We start from the raw sequence: 14264 nt of genomic DNA, 5'->3' as shown, positions 1-14264 counted from the left end.
CTTCACCAAAGAAGACATACAGGTGGCATAAGCACATCAAAAGATGCTTAATATCCTTAGTCACCTGGGAAATGCAATTTAAGACCACAATGAAATACCACTGCACACTTATCAGACTACAATTTAATAAACAACCAACAACACCAAGTGTTGACAGAAAGCAGAACTGGAACTTTCACCCACTGATAGTAAGGATGAAAAATGGCATAGCCATTTGGAAAAGAGCTTGGTAGTTTCTTACGAAGTTAAAAATACACCTACTGTGTGACCCAGCAATCCTACTCCCAATTACTGAATCACATGAAATTAAAACTTACACTCACAAAAACCTAGTACACAAATGATCCTAGTGTCTTAATTGCCAAGAAACGTAAACTATCTAAATGCTCTTCAGATGATAAGTGAACGAACAAACTGTAGAACATGCATACAATGGAATACTATTAGAAACTAGAAAGGAGTGAACTACTGGTAGATGACACTCTAATACACTATGTCAGTGAAAGAAGCCAGACTCAAAAGGCTAACCTGTGTCTGATTACATGACGTTCTGGAAAAGGCGAAACTACAGTGACAAAGGAAAAAAATCGGTGGTTGTCATGGACTAGAGGAGAGGGAATGACTATAAGGAGCATGTAGAAATCTGGATGGAAGATAGAACTGTTCTATATCTTGATTGTAGTTACATAACTAGATGTATTTGTCAAAAGTCAAAGAACTATACACTAAAAAGGCTGAATTTTACTGCATGTAAATGATACCTTAAATAAAACTGCATATATTTAGTTTTCCCATCCAGCAACATGTTACATATGTCTCTACACTTAAGACTTAAAAAATGTTTAGCAATATAAGAAATACTGCCTTATATTTGGGTTCTACCTATTTTTGTTCACTGCTAACATTTATTGGAGAAGACCCTGATGCTTGGCAAGATTGAAGACAAAAAAAGAAGGGGTCAACAAAAGATAAGATGGTTAGACAGCATCACTGACTCAATGGACATGAATTTGAGCAAACTCCAGGAGATAGCGAAGGCCAGGGAAGCCTGGCATGCTGCAGTCTGTGGGGTCGCAAAGAGGCAGACACGACTTAGCAACTGAAGAACAACAACAATGTTTATTTTTGGCTAGAGGATAAGCATATCTTTAAACTTATCACTCAGTCAAATCAGATTCGCCCCCTCACTAGCCCTTTCACCTCTGATGCTCATACCCTCTTAGTTGTCTTCATAGCCCTTAGCACATTATGTCTTCATTTTTTGGTATCCTCAATGAGATAACAAATCTCTAACACAAGTCACTAGAAGGGTTTTCCTACATTTTACAGTTTCTCAGAGTAAGGAGTATTACTGTTTCCCACTGTCTGTATTTCCACATTATAAGAATCAATACATAGATTCAAGGCAACTATAATTCATTATAAAACATTCTTTTGCCTGACATAAAAATAATGCCCATTGTCGGTTTCTGCTTTGACTTCTACTTTAGACCTGGGGTGATTTAACTGGTGCTTTCTTTTTGTACTCATTTGGCTGAGGAAATGCTCATCATTGCACTGCTATTATTTTTCTACTTGGAGACATCTCTCTTGTAAGGGGCATATGATTATATTATGCTCTGCTATTTATAGGGGGTTAAATGTATATTTACTGCTGTAGTTGGTGTTACCTGTTTTTTGACCTTTCAAACCCTTCCTTGATGTTCCTTTTAAAAGATGGTTTGTTTTCCTTGCTTTTCTTTCTCCTAACGGGGTTTTTTTGGCTTCGAGGCTTGTGGGATCCCACTTCCCCCACAAGGGATTGAACCCTCGCGCCTTATATTGGAAGGTGAAGTCTTCAACCACTGAATCACCAGAAGTGAAGTGAAGTGAAGTAAAAGTCGCTCAGTCATGCCCAAGTTTTTGCAATCCCATGAACTGTACAGTCCATGGAATTCTCCAGGCCAGAATACTGGAGCAGGTAGCCTTTTGTCCCTAATCTAACTGTAAAGGTTCACATTTTGATGTATATCAATCCTAGTCTTAAAATACTTATTGGAGAGAGGGGTTGGTATATGTGATTATTATTATTATACTAGCACATCACTTGGTGTATCAGACATAGTTTCAAGATGGCCGCTCAGGATTCCACTATAGAAATGAGCCATCCATTAAGTACTTACTGGTAGAACAATTGGTTATCTTCAGTGTTTCACAGGAAGCTGTGTCCGACTCTTTGTCCTATGGACTGTAGCCCGCCAAGCTCCTCTGTCCATGGGACTCTCCAGGCAAGAATATTGGAGTGGGTTGCCATGTCCTCCTTCAGGGGATCTTCCCAATCCAGGGATTGAACCCGTGTCTCTTACGTCTCCTGCACTGGCAGGCAGGTTCTTTACCACTAGGGCCTCCTGGGAAGCCCTGTCAGGAAGCTACTGGATGTTATTCTCCATCCAAAATATAGCATGTGGGACCCATAAATTAAGAAAGACAGAAAGACAACCAAGGAAAGAAGCAAGGGATTTCCAGGGTGCAGGCGAAGGCAAGTCTGAAGGGCGCCGAGCACAGATCGGAGGACAGAGGGTCCCGGGAGGGACGGCTCTGGGTGAGGAGGCCCTGGTCACTTACTTGATACACGTCTCTGTACTGAGAGAAGACTGCAGTTCTGTCAAATCAATGTTGGTCACTGCAAAACGACTTTGTTCCCCACAAAACAGGAAAATTACTAACCCCAGGGAAAATAGCAAATTGTGTAAGAAGAGAAATGTGATCACAGGAGAAACAGTTTACATGCTGAATACTACTAAAATGCCAAAAAATGTTGACTTAACTTCAACCAGAAAGATGGGGGGAATGTAGTTAAAAACTCTTTTTTCATAGTAGGAAGTCTATAGAAAACAACAGAAGTTCAAAAGGAAAATAAAAAAAAAAAGATTATCATAAGCCTGTTACTCATAAATACGTACAAACACAAGACAAAACAGACAACAATGACTTCCTCTCAAGAGGAAATCCAGAATGGGCAGGGGGAGGACAGGTATTTGTTTTCTTTATCAGTAACGTAAGCCTTGTTGTGGGCTTCCCAGGTGGCTCAGTGGTGAAGAATCTGCCTGCCAATGCAGGTTGGATCCCTGGTCCGGGAAGGTCTCCTGGAGTAGAAAATGGCAACTCACTCTAGCATTCTCACCTGGGAAATCCCATGGACAGAGAAGCCTGGCAGGGGCTGCAGAGTCGGATAGAACTTAGTGACTAAACAACAGTGACAATTCCTACTGTACTGTGTGTTTCATTGTTTAACTATCTTTATGCATTATTTTTTAATAAAAACTAAAAAGTAAGCATTCGAAGTCCTTAGACAGTTTCTGATCTTGATGTTATCCAGACTATTCTGCATTGTCTAATGGTCTAAAACCATTGAGATAACACAGGAATTATTTAGTCCTCAAGACTGGAGAGACTTCACTGCTGAAATTATTTGGGCCTCATGTCTTTGGGACATAAAGGTAAATGTCTCACAACCTTTACCATTTCTCCCACTGGCACTGTTCAGAGTTTTCCACCTTATTTCAAGGCATTTTTGTCTCTGTTTATAGTGTTATAAAACCTTTATCCTTTCTGGTGATTCTCTCTTCTTAGTCACACTTGCCAAACACTTGTCTGTTTTATGGTCTTTCCGTGGAACCAGTTCAAGTTTTACTTAACTTTATGTTTTTCTTCTTATTTAGGTTCATTTCATGCTGTACTATTTTGTTTAAATCGAGGTATAACTGATACATAACATTATATTAGTTTCAAGTGTACAACACAATGATTCAATATTTGTATATACTGTGAAATAATCACCACAGTTACATCTTAAGTTAACATCCAGGCTGTATTTTTAAAGGATTCTGTGTGTGTGTGTGTGTGTGTGTGAAATGAAACACTGAAAACCTCATGAGATGAAAAGCTCAGTAAATTATCGTAAAATTGCCTTTTATCTACCTTGTGAGTAAAAGGTTTGTGTATAAATTTTTATTTACTAATAAAAATATTTATAGCTATGAATTATTTCTTAAAGCAGTTTTTGCCATAAGCCATCAGTTTTTTACACATGATATTTTGTTGTGATTAATGTCTAAAGAATTTGTAATAGCAGTTTTGACTTCTTTTACCAAAAAGCCATACGGATGAATGGTTAGCAGCAGAAACAGTAACTAAGTCATTAAGCAGCACTCGTACCAAACAGGTGGAAATCTGTAAATACCTTGCCTTACTGCACTGTGGTTGGAGAATGTGGCCTGATCTGAGATTTTAAATGGTGATTTAACATCAAAATTACAAGTTGAGGTTGTAAACCTTCTTTCTGATTGATGGGCAGTAGTCCTGTATGTAGTTTTCAATTCAAGGTTGCTAAATTGTGTTGATCACATTCTTTATGTTTTTCTCCCCCCTACTTATCTTAAATTCTAAGAGGAGCACATTAAAGCTCCCCCTCTAATTATGGGTCACATTTCCTTTGTATTTCCAACAGTGACCCAACATCAATGATGCAAATGTAAGTACTGCCTGACTCTCCTAGAGGATTACATCACACTGTTTCTCACTTAAATCGCCAATCTCTGCTCCCTCCTCACTCGCAGCTTCGTGTTTCCCTGAGAGCACAGGAGCAAGCGTTTTCACAAGCTCCTACCCAACGACTGGCAGATGCTTCCAGGAAATCTGGCTGTGAAGGGAAGGAAAGGATGGAAGAGAGAACTTTCTAAAGTAACGGAGAAAACTTCAGGACGTTTAATGCTAACATTAAGAGCCCGTACAAAGGGAGGCAGAAGACAATGGACACTGTGAGCTTCCTGAGACGGATCCTGGGAGAGATGTGACAGGCATCAGAGGTGAAGGAGGTGGAAGACTGGCCTCGGACAGGAGTGGGTACAAGAGAGGATGGTTTGTAACTGTGGCTCAGGAGACTGGGGCACTTCCACTCCGCTGGCTTCTAACTTCTCCATGGAACAGGGGAAGGAAAGGGGGAGGAAAGCAGGGACCATGACTGCAGTGGGCAGAGGCCTGAGGCAGACATTAGGGAGAGTGAGATTATAACCTTACCAGACAATCAAGGAAGGATTAACGAGGGTGTTCTGTGTGGAATCTCACACAATTACAGGAGTACTGATTCAATTGTATGAAGAGAACTCCAGAGGCATCAGCAACCCAAGTAAGAGCATTAAAAAAAGACAAACACCTTGATTGATCTGGGGTGAGAATTTTGCCAACCAAGTATAACTTCCCTAGTGGTCCAGTGGCTAAGACTCCATGTTCCCAATGCAGGGCACCTGGGTTCCCTGGTCGGGGAACTGGACCCACATGCCACAACTGAAAGATCGCATGTGTCCCAACTAAGACCTTGTGCAGCCAAATAAATAAATATATATATATTTTTAAAAGTATAACAAAAGAGCAAAGGGACAGGAATAGGATACTGACAAAGATGGCTGAAATGATACTATGAAATCCAAACTATATGAGGAAGAAAGTCAAGGCAGCACTGATAATACACAGGGGAAAAGCAGAACAACACATGAACCCTGAGATCTAAACAGTCAAAGAACACAGTCAGGAGACTTGCTGACTGAACTGCCAAGACGGAAGGATTTTGCAATAGAATTTCTGAAATACTATTTGAAAAATAAGGTCATTTCAGAAGGTGGCAAAGTCTAGGGTGTCAGCAGTATAAGTGAGAAGAGAAGAAGATTAAGGATCTGCGAGATCGAGGGGTTGGCTGCTAACGAGAAACTAGGAAGTAACACAGGGTTATGTCAGGCCTTGAGGCAGAGAAGAAATGACATGTCGGGGGCCAGACCAACCAAATAATGAGGTGAGGAGGAGGGATGAGGGGGCCCCAGAAGAAAGATGCTACAGTGATGAGGGCAGGCAGAGGAGGGGCAGCATTTTCAAGGAGTGAAGAGTAGTTAACGGTCCAGCAGACGCCCTGGGAGTAAAGACAGTGACCTCGCCTCCTAGTGCACAGGGTCTGAGTGCAGGAGCCACTGCAGGGGAAAGCCAGGTTTCAGTTAAAGCCCGGAGGGAAAGAAAACATTCGATGCAGACGCTCAATAGGTAGGGAGGTTTGCACATCACAGAGTGGGAGTTACCTAAGGCAAAATGAAAAGAAAGCTTTACGGAAACAAAGATGTGGCTGGGAAAACTGAAGGCCAAGGAGATGTGGATTTCATTCTAAGAATCCAGGGAGAGAGCAGAATCTCAGATCCTAGATATTCACAGTGGCTCCGGCAACTACTGTCACAGCAGAACTTGCCTTTAGGTGTGTCTAGGTCAACAGGTCGGTAGCAGTGAGGGCTGCTGCTGAATGGAAGCTTGCTGGGGTGGATGGCCATGAGGGGGCATCAGGGTCCAAGGAGGAGGAGTGACACCCAGGGAGCCCGGGGCGTCGGTAGTCTTTGGGCCCCTCGCATGGTTCTGTACCAGGCACAGGTCTCAGAATTGCTGGGTTCAACTTCTAACTCATAGGACTGCAAGTGCGAAGTCTGAGCCCATTGACTCCGTGGGGATCACGTGACCGTGGCCTGTCCACACCACGCTACATGAGACCCAGCACGGGTCTCCTTCCAGGATCCCTGCCTGGCACTCAGGGAGCCCTCTCTGTCTCAAGACTCAAGTCTTTCTTCAGCTCTGGTCAACTCTTTCAAAACTATCACTTCTTTCTTGGCTCTTGAGAGCCACAGAGTTTTGATTACACTGGCCTGTGGTAGAGTTCAAAAGTACAGGAAAACTAGACGCTTTTAAACATAAAAACTAACATGATGCATTTATGAAGCAACAAGCATACTTACTGACTGCCTATTGAAAACAGCCGTGTTACCCAGCCTAACCTTAAGAATTCACAATTTTCCTACAATAAACATCTATTACTTTTCTTTTAATCTTTAAAAGAAAAAAAAAAACCCCAAAATTAAAGCCCTCTGTAGAGAAGACGGAGGTAGGGCTTCCCTGGTGGCTCAGTGGTAAAGAATCCGCCTGCCAGTGCAGGAGATCTGGGTTCAATCCCTGGTCTGGGAAGATCCCATGTGCCGGGCAACTAAGCCTGCATACCACAATGACTAAGCCTGTACTCTAGAACTCGGGAACTGCAACTACTGAGTCTGAGTGCTACTGAAGCCCGCACACCTAGAGCCTGTGCTCTGCAACAAGAGAAGCCACTGCAGAAAGAAGCCCACACGTTGCAACATAGAGGAGCCCCCACCTGCCACAACGAGAGAAAAGCCTGTGCAGCAACAAAGACCCAGCACAGACAAAAAATAATTTTTAAAAAAAGGTAAAAAAAAAAGACAAGGCTGAGACATTAAAAAAACAAAAACAAAAACCCAGGCTACATTTAAGAAACTCTGAGTATTCGGCATTGTAAACATTTCCAGTTACCTTGAAGCATGCATCTGTAAGCAGATTCTGATATAGCGTAGATGTGTGGAGGCATCTCGTGACGCTTCTTCCCTCTGTACATTTCAATAATATTCTCAGAGTAAATTGGAAGGTTCTTGTAAGGATTTATGACTACACAGAAGAGTCCAGAGTAGGTCTAGAACAGATAAAAATAAGATACAGTATTAAAGACTACTGCATGTATCAGGTAGGGTCCAATCAGGAGACAAACCACACACTAATGTGAACAGAGGATCTTTATCATTTGCATAATTAATCTATCCCTGAAATTAAATCTAGCCCGTAACGGGCAATTCCAAACCACAAGCGGTTCTCCCACAGATGCGATTGCTAAATGGTACTTCCTTAGATTCAATTCCCTCATCTGTCAAATGGAAATAATAATAAATGCTTCATGGCTTTACAGGGTCATTATTCAAACAGCATGTCATTTGCTTTTTCAAATTTATTCTCTCGAAAAGTGTACAAGGTATGAAAAGTCCATCGCGGTGGTTTCAGATTCCACGCTGCAATTCATCTTCAAGAAAATACTCATGGTCAAATTTGGGTATAATATCAATGATATTTTTTGGAAAATATAGATTTATGTCAACTTGTTATAGGTTTATTTTTAAATGAGGTGATAAACATTTAAAATATTTAATTTCTAAACACAGTAAATATCATTAAAAATAATTCACATAAACAGCTCTTTGGAGGCCCTCAATAATTTTTGAGAGTCACAAGTCTAAGAAGATAAAAACCCTCCTCATCAATAGGGTAATCATTACTCAGAATTAATAGTAGGGGCATTTTTGCCTTCGTTTTTTTTTTGTTAAATTCACACAGAATGATTTCTGAGAACTGACTCTGGGAATTATGGAAAAACAAGAGCGGTTAGGACTGCTGCCAGACTCTCTGGTCCTGGCGGGGCTGAACGCACCTCAGCTGCACTGGAAACCAGACCCTTTACTTTGGGTGATTCTAAGTCTAAAGGTGAGAGGACCCTAGAAAAGGCTGAAGACCGATGATGCTCGTCCCCTCATGGAGCACGGAGGGGCTTCTAACCATCAGCTGAAACCCTTGAAAGGCTGAAACCCTTGACAGTGGCCACCAGGGGGCACTGTTGAGACCACGCTGCTCTCAGCAGTTAATGATGCTGAAAGGAAACGCTGCGGGGTGGGGGTGGGGAGTTGAAGTGATCAGAACCACCCCTCTAGCTGTTCTTTATCTTTGCTTCCCTCCCAACACAAGATGGAATGCACTTCCTACCTAGATTAGTGCTTGGGAATAAAACAAAAGGCCAGCAAGGGCTCTGCCTGAGCTCACCGATTTGGCCTGACTTCTGAACTGACCAGATGGACACCCTCCCCCTTTGCCCCAGGCCACAGTAATTACCTGCCCCTCCCTAGCTGACCGCTGGGTCTGCAGCCGCTGGCTTTCTCACGTCCAGCATCACACTCCAAGATGCAGGGCTGGCTCTCAGCCCTTGCACCCAGCACCCTGACACCTTTCACCAACGCCTCTCTAGTCTGACTAGCCCAGCCTCTCTCTGCCACCCACAGGACAAAAAGGAAACAAGAGATGATTAAAAACAGATTTTATTAATGGCGAGAAAACTAAGAGGCAACCTTAACATTTAAATTTTTTTACTGAGTTTTATTTACACACAGTAAATTTGACAAATCATAACTACATCTTAATGAACTGTAATATATAAACATCTATTTTTTTATTCAAAAATGAGATATCTCTATCATGAAGTTACACTGCACTTTCATTTGTAAGAGGCAAATAATTGCAGACTAGCCCAAAATGAGAACAAGAACTCAAAGGAAGTTAAAATGCGCAAATTCAGTTTAACATCCCATAGCATGTACAGTATGCTAACAGATCCTAACAATGACATTTGTAATCAGAAATCATTCCATCATGTGTGTCTACCATGTGGTGGAGGCTTTTCTGAGAACTAGGATTACAGATGAGTAAGTCTCACAAATATGATTAAGTCATCAAAAAACAAGATGGAATAATCATCAGTATTTTATGCTTGCCAAAGAGGAGCAGTGACAGAGGTTTAAGTGAAGCTACTAAACTGAGGTGCTTAAAGAGCTAAACTTCTATCTCGAAATTAGCTTAAATGCTGGGCTCCTGCATTAACTGATCATTGCACTTTGGTCTTCCCCAAGTCACATGGAAGAAGAGCGATGGGGATGTTAAAATCGTCTCTCTGGAGGCCACAAGTTCAAAGTAGGCTTCATTACTGTTTGAATACACACACAAGATGTTAAGCACCTTTAAGAACGACACACTCTAGGGATGAACACAATAAAGATACACTGAACAAGACACAATATAAGGTATTAAAAAGAGTGATACAAAAAGAAAAAGATGTACAGGTCTTTGCAGTAGAGAAAACTCTGGAGCAGAGCAAGCAACAAGCCTATGGCCACCTTGTCAGAAACAGTAAAGCCAGGCACAAAGTCCAGGCCCAGAGGGTCACTGATATTCTTTTTAAAGACAACTAGAAAAAATAAATAAATAAATAAAGACAACTAGGTCAAAACGAAGGATAAAGGAATTCCTATTAAAACAGTAAGCCTGGGAGGGTACACCGGGGCAGAGTGAAGGGTAGTGTGGCTGACAATGATCTGTTCTGTGGAAGGTGAGAGGGAAGACCCTAAACAGGCAAACGGCAGCACTGAGATTCTGTTTTCTCCAGGTGATTAGGTATCTGGGGCTCTGGGGAGAAGTGTGATGGAAGGGAAGAGGCATTCCTCACACAGTATAAATCTGGCAGCCACCTGGAGGAGAGCCTGAAGAGGCAAGAGGTGGAAAGCAGAAGGTGGAGGTGTCTCCAGGCACAGTAACAGGCCTGCAGGAGAGAAAAGCAAGACAAAAATGGAGCAGCAGACACTTTCCTGGTGGTCCAGTGATTAAGACTCAGAGCTCCCAATGCAGGGGGCACAGGTTTGATCCCTGGTCGAGAAACTAAGGTCCCATATGCCGCGTGGCATGGTCAAAAATAAATAAATTATTTTTTTTAAAAAAGAGCAGAAATGAGTCATGAAGAAAGTAGACTAAAAACTCAACAGCACTCAGAACTCTGACTAGAGAAAACCATTCAAGGCGTGTGTTAAAGTTGACTCCAAGGTCACCAAGCTTCAGAGAATGGAAAAGTTATGGGTGGATAGGAAAAATCATTTGACTTGTGGGGAAAGATAATGAATCCCTCTTCAACATATTAAGACTGCAGCATGTTAAAAGGAGATTCATTACAATAGGGGAGCCCAGGAGAATGAATGCCTAGTGAATAGTCAGAAACACTGAAATCCTAAAGTCATGAGAACATTTTGAAAAACTACAAGGGCTTGAAGAAGCTGGTACACACTTTAGGACAGCAAGTAACAGTTATTAAGGTGAAGGGGGTGGCAGGAGATGAAATGGTTAGATAGCATCACTGACTCAACGGACACGAATCTGAGCAAACTCCAGGAGATGGTAAAGGAGAGGAAAGCCTGGTGTGCTGCAGTCCTTGGGGTCGTAGAGAATCGGACAGGACTTACTGACTGAACAACAACCAAAAAGAGACATACAAAATACTAGCACACAAAAAAGACTCATTAATTTTTCAGCACCCTATGCTGCTGAGCTGGAGATGGACAGAAGCCTGGCATGCTGCAGTCCATGGGGTCACAAAGAGTTGGACATGACTGAGCAACTGAACTGAACTGATGCTGCTTTTATGCCTCCAGGCTTCTCTATATGCTGATGTCTCTGCTTAGAACATCCATCTTCTATCCAGTATTGGGAAATGTTACTCATCCTTTAGGGCTGGGCCTCAGTTTAAGAAAGCAGGGATACACATATACATCATTACTTTGAAGCTTTGAAGGATTACAGAACCAGAAAACTAAGGCAGGTAGAGATGCCAGTGCAACGGAGCAGATACGACAGTCTCCTATTAGAGACAGGGCACTGAACTGGGAGCATCACACAAACCTCCACCCCAACCACAGCCCTCAGAATAAATCATACATCCACCTGAGAGGAAAGGAAGAGAAGAAAGAACAATTAACTCACACCATCTGCAAACACCACACCTGGATGAAATTCACATGTGGCTTAGTGGAAAAGAACCCGCCTGCCAATGAGGAGACTCAGGTTCGATCCGTGGGGCAGGAAGATCCCCTGGAGAAGGAAATGGCAATCCACTCCAGTACTCTTGCCTGGGAAATCCCATGGACAGAGGATCCTGGAGGGCTACAGCCCATGGGGTCAGAAAACTTACCAACTTACAACACAGCACAATTTAAAAAACAACAACAACAACAACAACCCTACATAATGAGGGAAAGTTCATCATCCAGAATATTCAGAGAGAGAAATGACCTCTGGACATTCTCTAAAAATAAGTGCAAGAAAACTTGAAGAAATAGGTTTATGGCTACAACAGAATGGAGTATTATGTGGACTCTTAAGAAAGACACAACAAAGGTAGATAAGAGAAGAAAAAGGAGGTAGAGAGATAAAAATAATTTGACAAATATGAAAGCTAAATTGAATAAATTAAAGATGAATATGAAGAGCACAGAAAAGATTATTAAATATTAATCATTATTGCTCCTTAGGGGGGAAAAAACCAAAATTCTATAAAAAGAACAATAATCAAAAATAAACTTGAAGAAAACTGTGTGTGTGTGGGAGGGGGGCAGGTAATACACAGTGAGTTAATAAAGAATTCATCAAGCCAATAAACATAGAAGGAATTACATTAAATTATCACCATTTGGCTTCCTAATGAAATGATGGATCAGGACAGTGCCCATCATAGGCGCTAAAACCCTTCAGGAAGGGCAGACACTCCTAAAACAGGAATCAGGCTGACAAAGCCCGAACTGACTCACTGACCCATCTCAGCATCGTGAAGTGAGACAGCCAGCATCCTGTGCCTCTGGAATCCGAATGTGATCAAGCCTCTGCATCCAGTTTACAGGAGGCACCATGGGAATGCAATCAACAGAATCCAGACTATGGGAAACTATACATCACAACAGACCTTGTTTCTTTAAAAAAAAAAAAAAAAAAGCCACCCAGGAGGAGGGTAAACATCCCAGGACTTCAGCTGGGACCCTAACTGGTATACCCTGAGAGGTCAGAGGGTACCAGAAATAGACCAGCCCAAAGCCAGGGAGGGAGCGAGGTAAACCCCCTAGCAACTGGTTCCCCTTGATCTAACTGCCTGCCCAGAGCGTGAGGTCACCCAGAGCCTCAGATTATTTCTGCAACCTCTCATATACAGTAAGTGGCACAAAGGCAATGGTTATAACCAAAATCCAGGATAATATGTGGGTCTCCTATGAGTCTACTTTTATTGCCCTTGTATCTTGAATCCTAGACAATCATAGGCTCAAGTAATTAAAAGACACGATTGAAATTAGTAAAATTGATAAGCCTCTGGTGAGACTCATTTTAAAAAGGGTAGAACAGATGGTCAGTATTGGGAATGCAAGAGAACATCACAGCAAATCCTATAGGAGAAAAGAGGGTTATTAGGAACAACATCAGGCGAATTAATTTGAAAATTTAGATGAAATACACAAATTCCTAGAAAAACTCAATTATCAAAACTGTTACCCAAAGTCTTTAATCTGAAAAATTCAATAACTATGAAAGAAAAGCCTCCCCACAAAGGAAACTATATTATTATTTTTAAATGAAATAACATCAATACTATTCAAACTCTTCCACAGAAAATACAAAGATAAAATATTCCCAGATTCATTTTATAAAGCCAGCATAATTTTGACAGCAAAACATGACAAGGACATTATAAGAAAGGAAAATTTTCAATCAATCTCCTTTATGAATATAGATACAAAAATTCTACACAAAACATTAGCAAACAAAATCTAGGAATCCAGTAACATATATATATAGAATATTGGTCCTTGCCAGGTTAGTCTACCACTAAAAAATACAGTATAAGATTCACCACAATAACCAAATAACCAGAAAAATCACACTATCATCTGATCAGAAGCTGGAAAAACATTTGATAAATTAACACTCAGTCAGTATTAAAAAAAAAAAAAAAAAAACACTCAGTCAGTATTTAAAATGGCGTAGAAAATGGCAATCCACTCCAGGATTCTTGCCTGGAAAATTCCATGGACAGAAGAGCCCAGCAGACTACAGTCCATAGGGTTACAAAGAGTTGGACGAGACTGGGCATGTACACAGTATTTTAAAAAACTCATCCATGCAGAACAAAAACTAGCAATAGAAGGAAACTTTCCTGAATCTGATAAAAGAATATTCAAAACAAAACAAATCATTCTTAGTAGTGAAAATGTTGAAAACTTTCTGATACAAAGATGCCTCCAATAACCACTACTATTCAGCAAACATTTACTGAACTTCTTAGACAACACAATAAAGCAATATATAAGAATTAGAAAGGAAAAAATAAAACTGTCATTTGCAGACAACATGAGTGTACTCAATATCCATAAGAGTCTTCAACAAAACTGTTACAATCAATATAAACTTAGTAAGGTTGGTGAATATAAAGTCAAAATATAAAAGTTAACTGTAAAAACATGACAACATTCCTACCTCACGGTAACAATTTAAAAACAACATGTAAAACACCACTTAAATAGCGTAAAAAATTAAATACCTAAAAATAAATCCAATAAAGGATGTACAAAACCTAAAACATATTGCGAAAGACTAAGAACTAATAAAAAAGAACTAGAGGAACAGATACTGTAGAGATCTCATTTCTCCTCTAAGCTGATCTACAGAATCAGCAAAAATCCAATCAAAATTCCAATCAGGTTTTATGTGTATGAAAAACTGACAAGAAGGTT

The 14264-nt window shown here is 40.9% G+C and overlaps 1 protein-coding gene across 1 annotated transcript in view; it reads right to left on the bottom strand.

Annotated features, from left to right (window-relative positions):
• MYH10 (myosin heavy chain 10) overlaps positions 1-14264 on the bottom strand; it is a 121247-nt gene that overhangs the window by 90953 nt on the left and 16030 nt on the right. The window contains 1 exon segment of the mRNA XM_043474452.1: positions 7390-7546. Coding sequence (XP_043330387.1) covers positions 7390-7546 — 157 coding nt within the window.

This window comes from Cervus canadensis, chromosome 1 (genome assembly GCF_019320065.1).
Source record: "Cervus canadensis isolate Bull #8, Minnesota chromosome 1, ASM1932006v1, whole genome shotgun sequence".
Lineage (NCBI taxonomy): Eukaryota > Metazoa > Chordata > Mammalia > Artiodactyla > Cervidae > Cervus > Cervus canadensis.
This window is presented reverse-complemented; position numbering and strand designations above follow the sequence as displayed.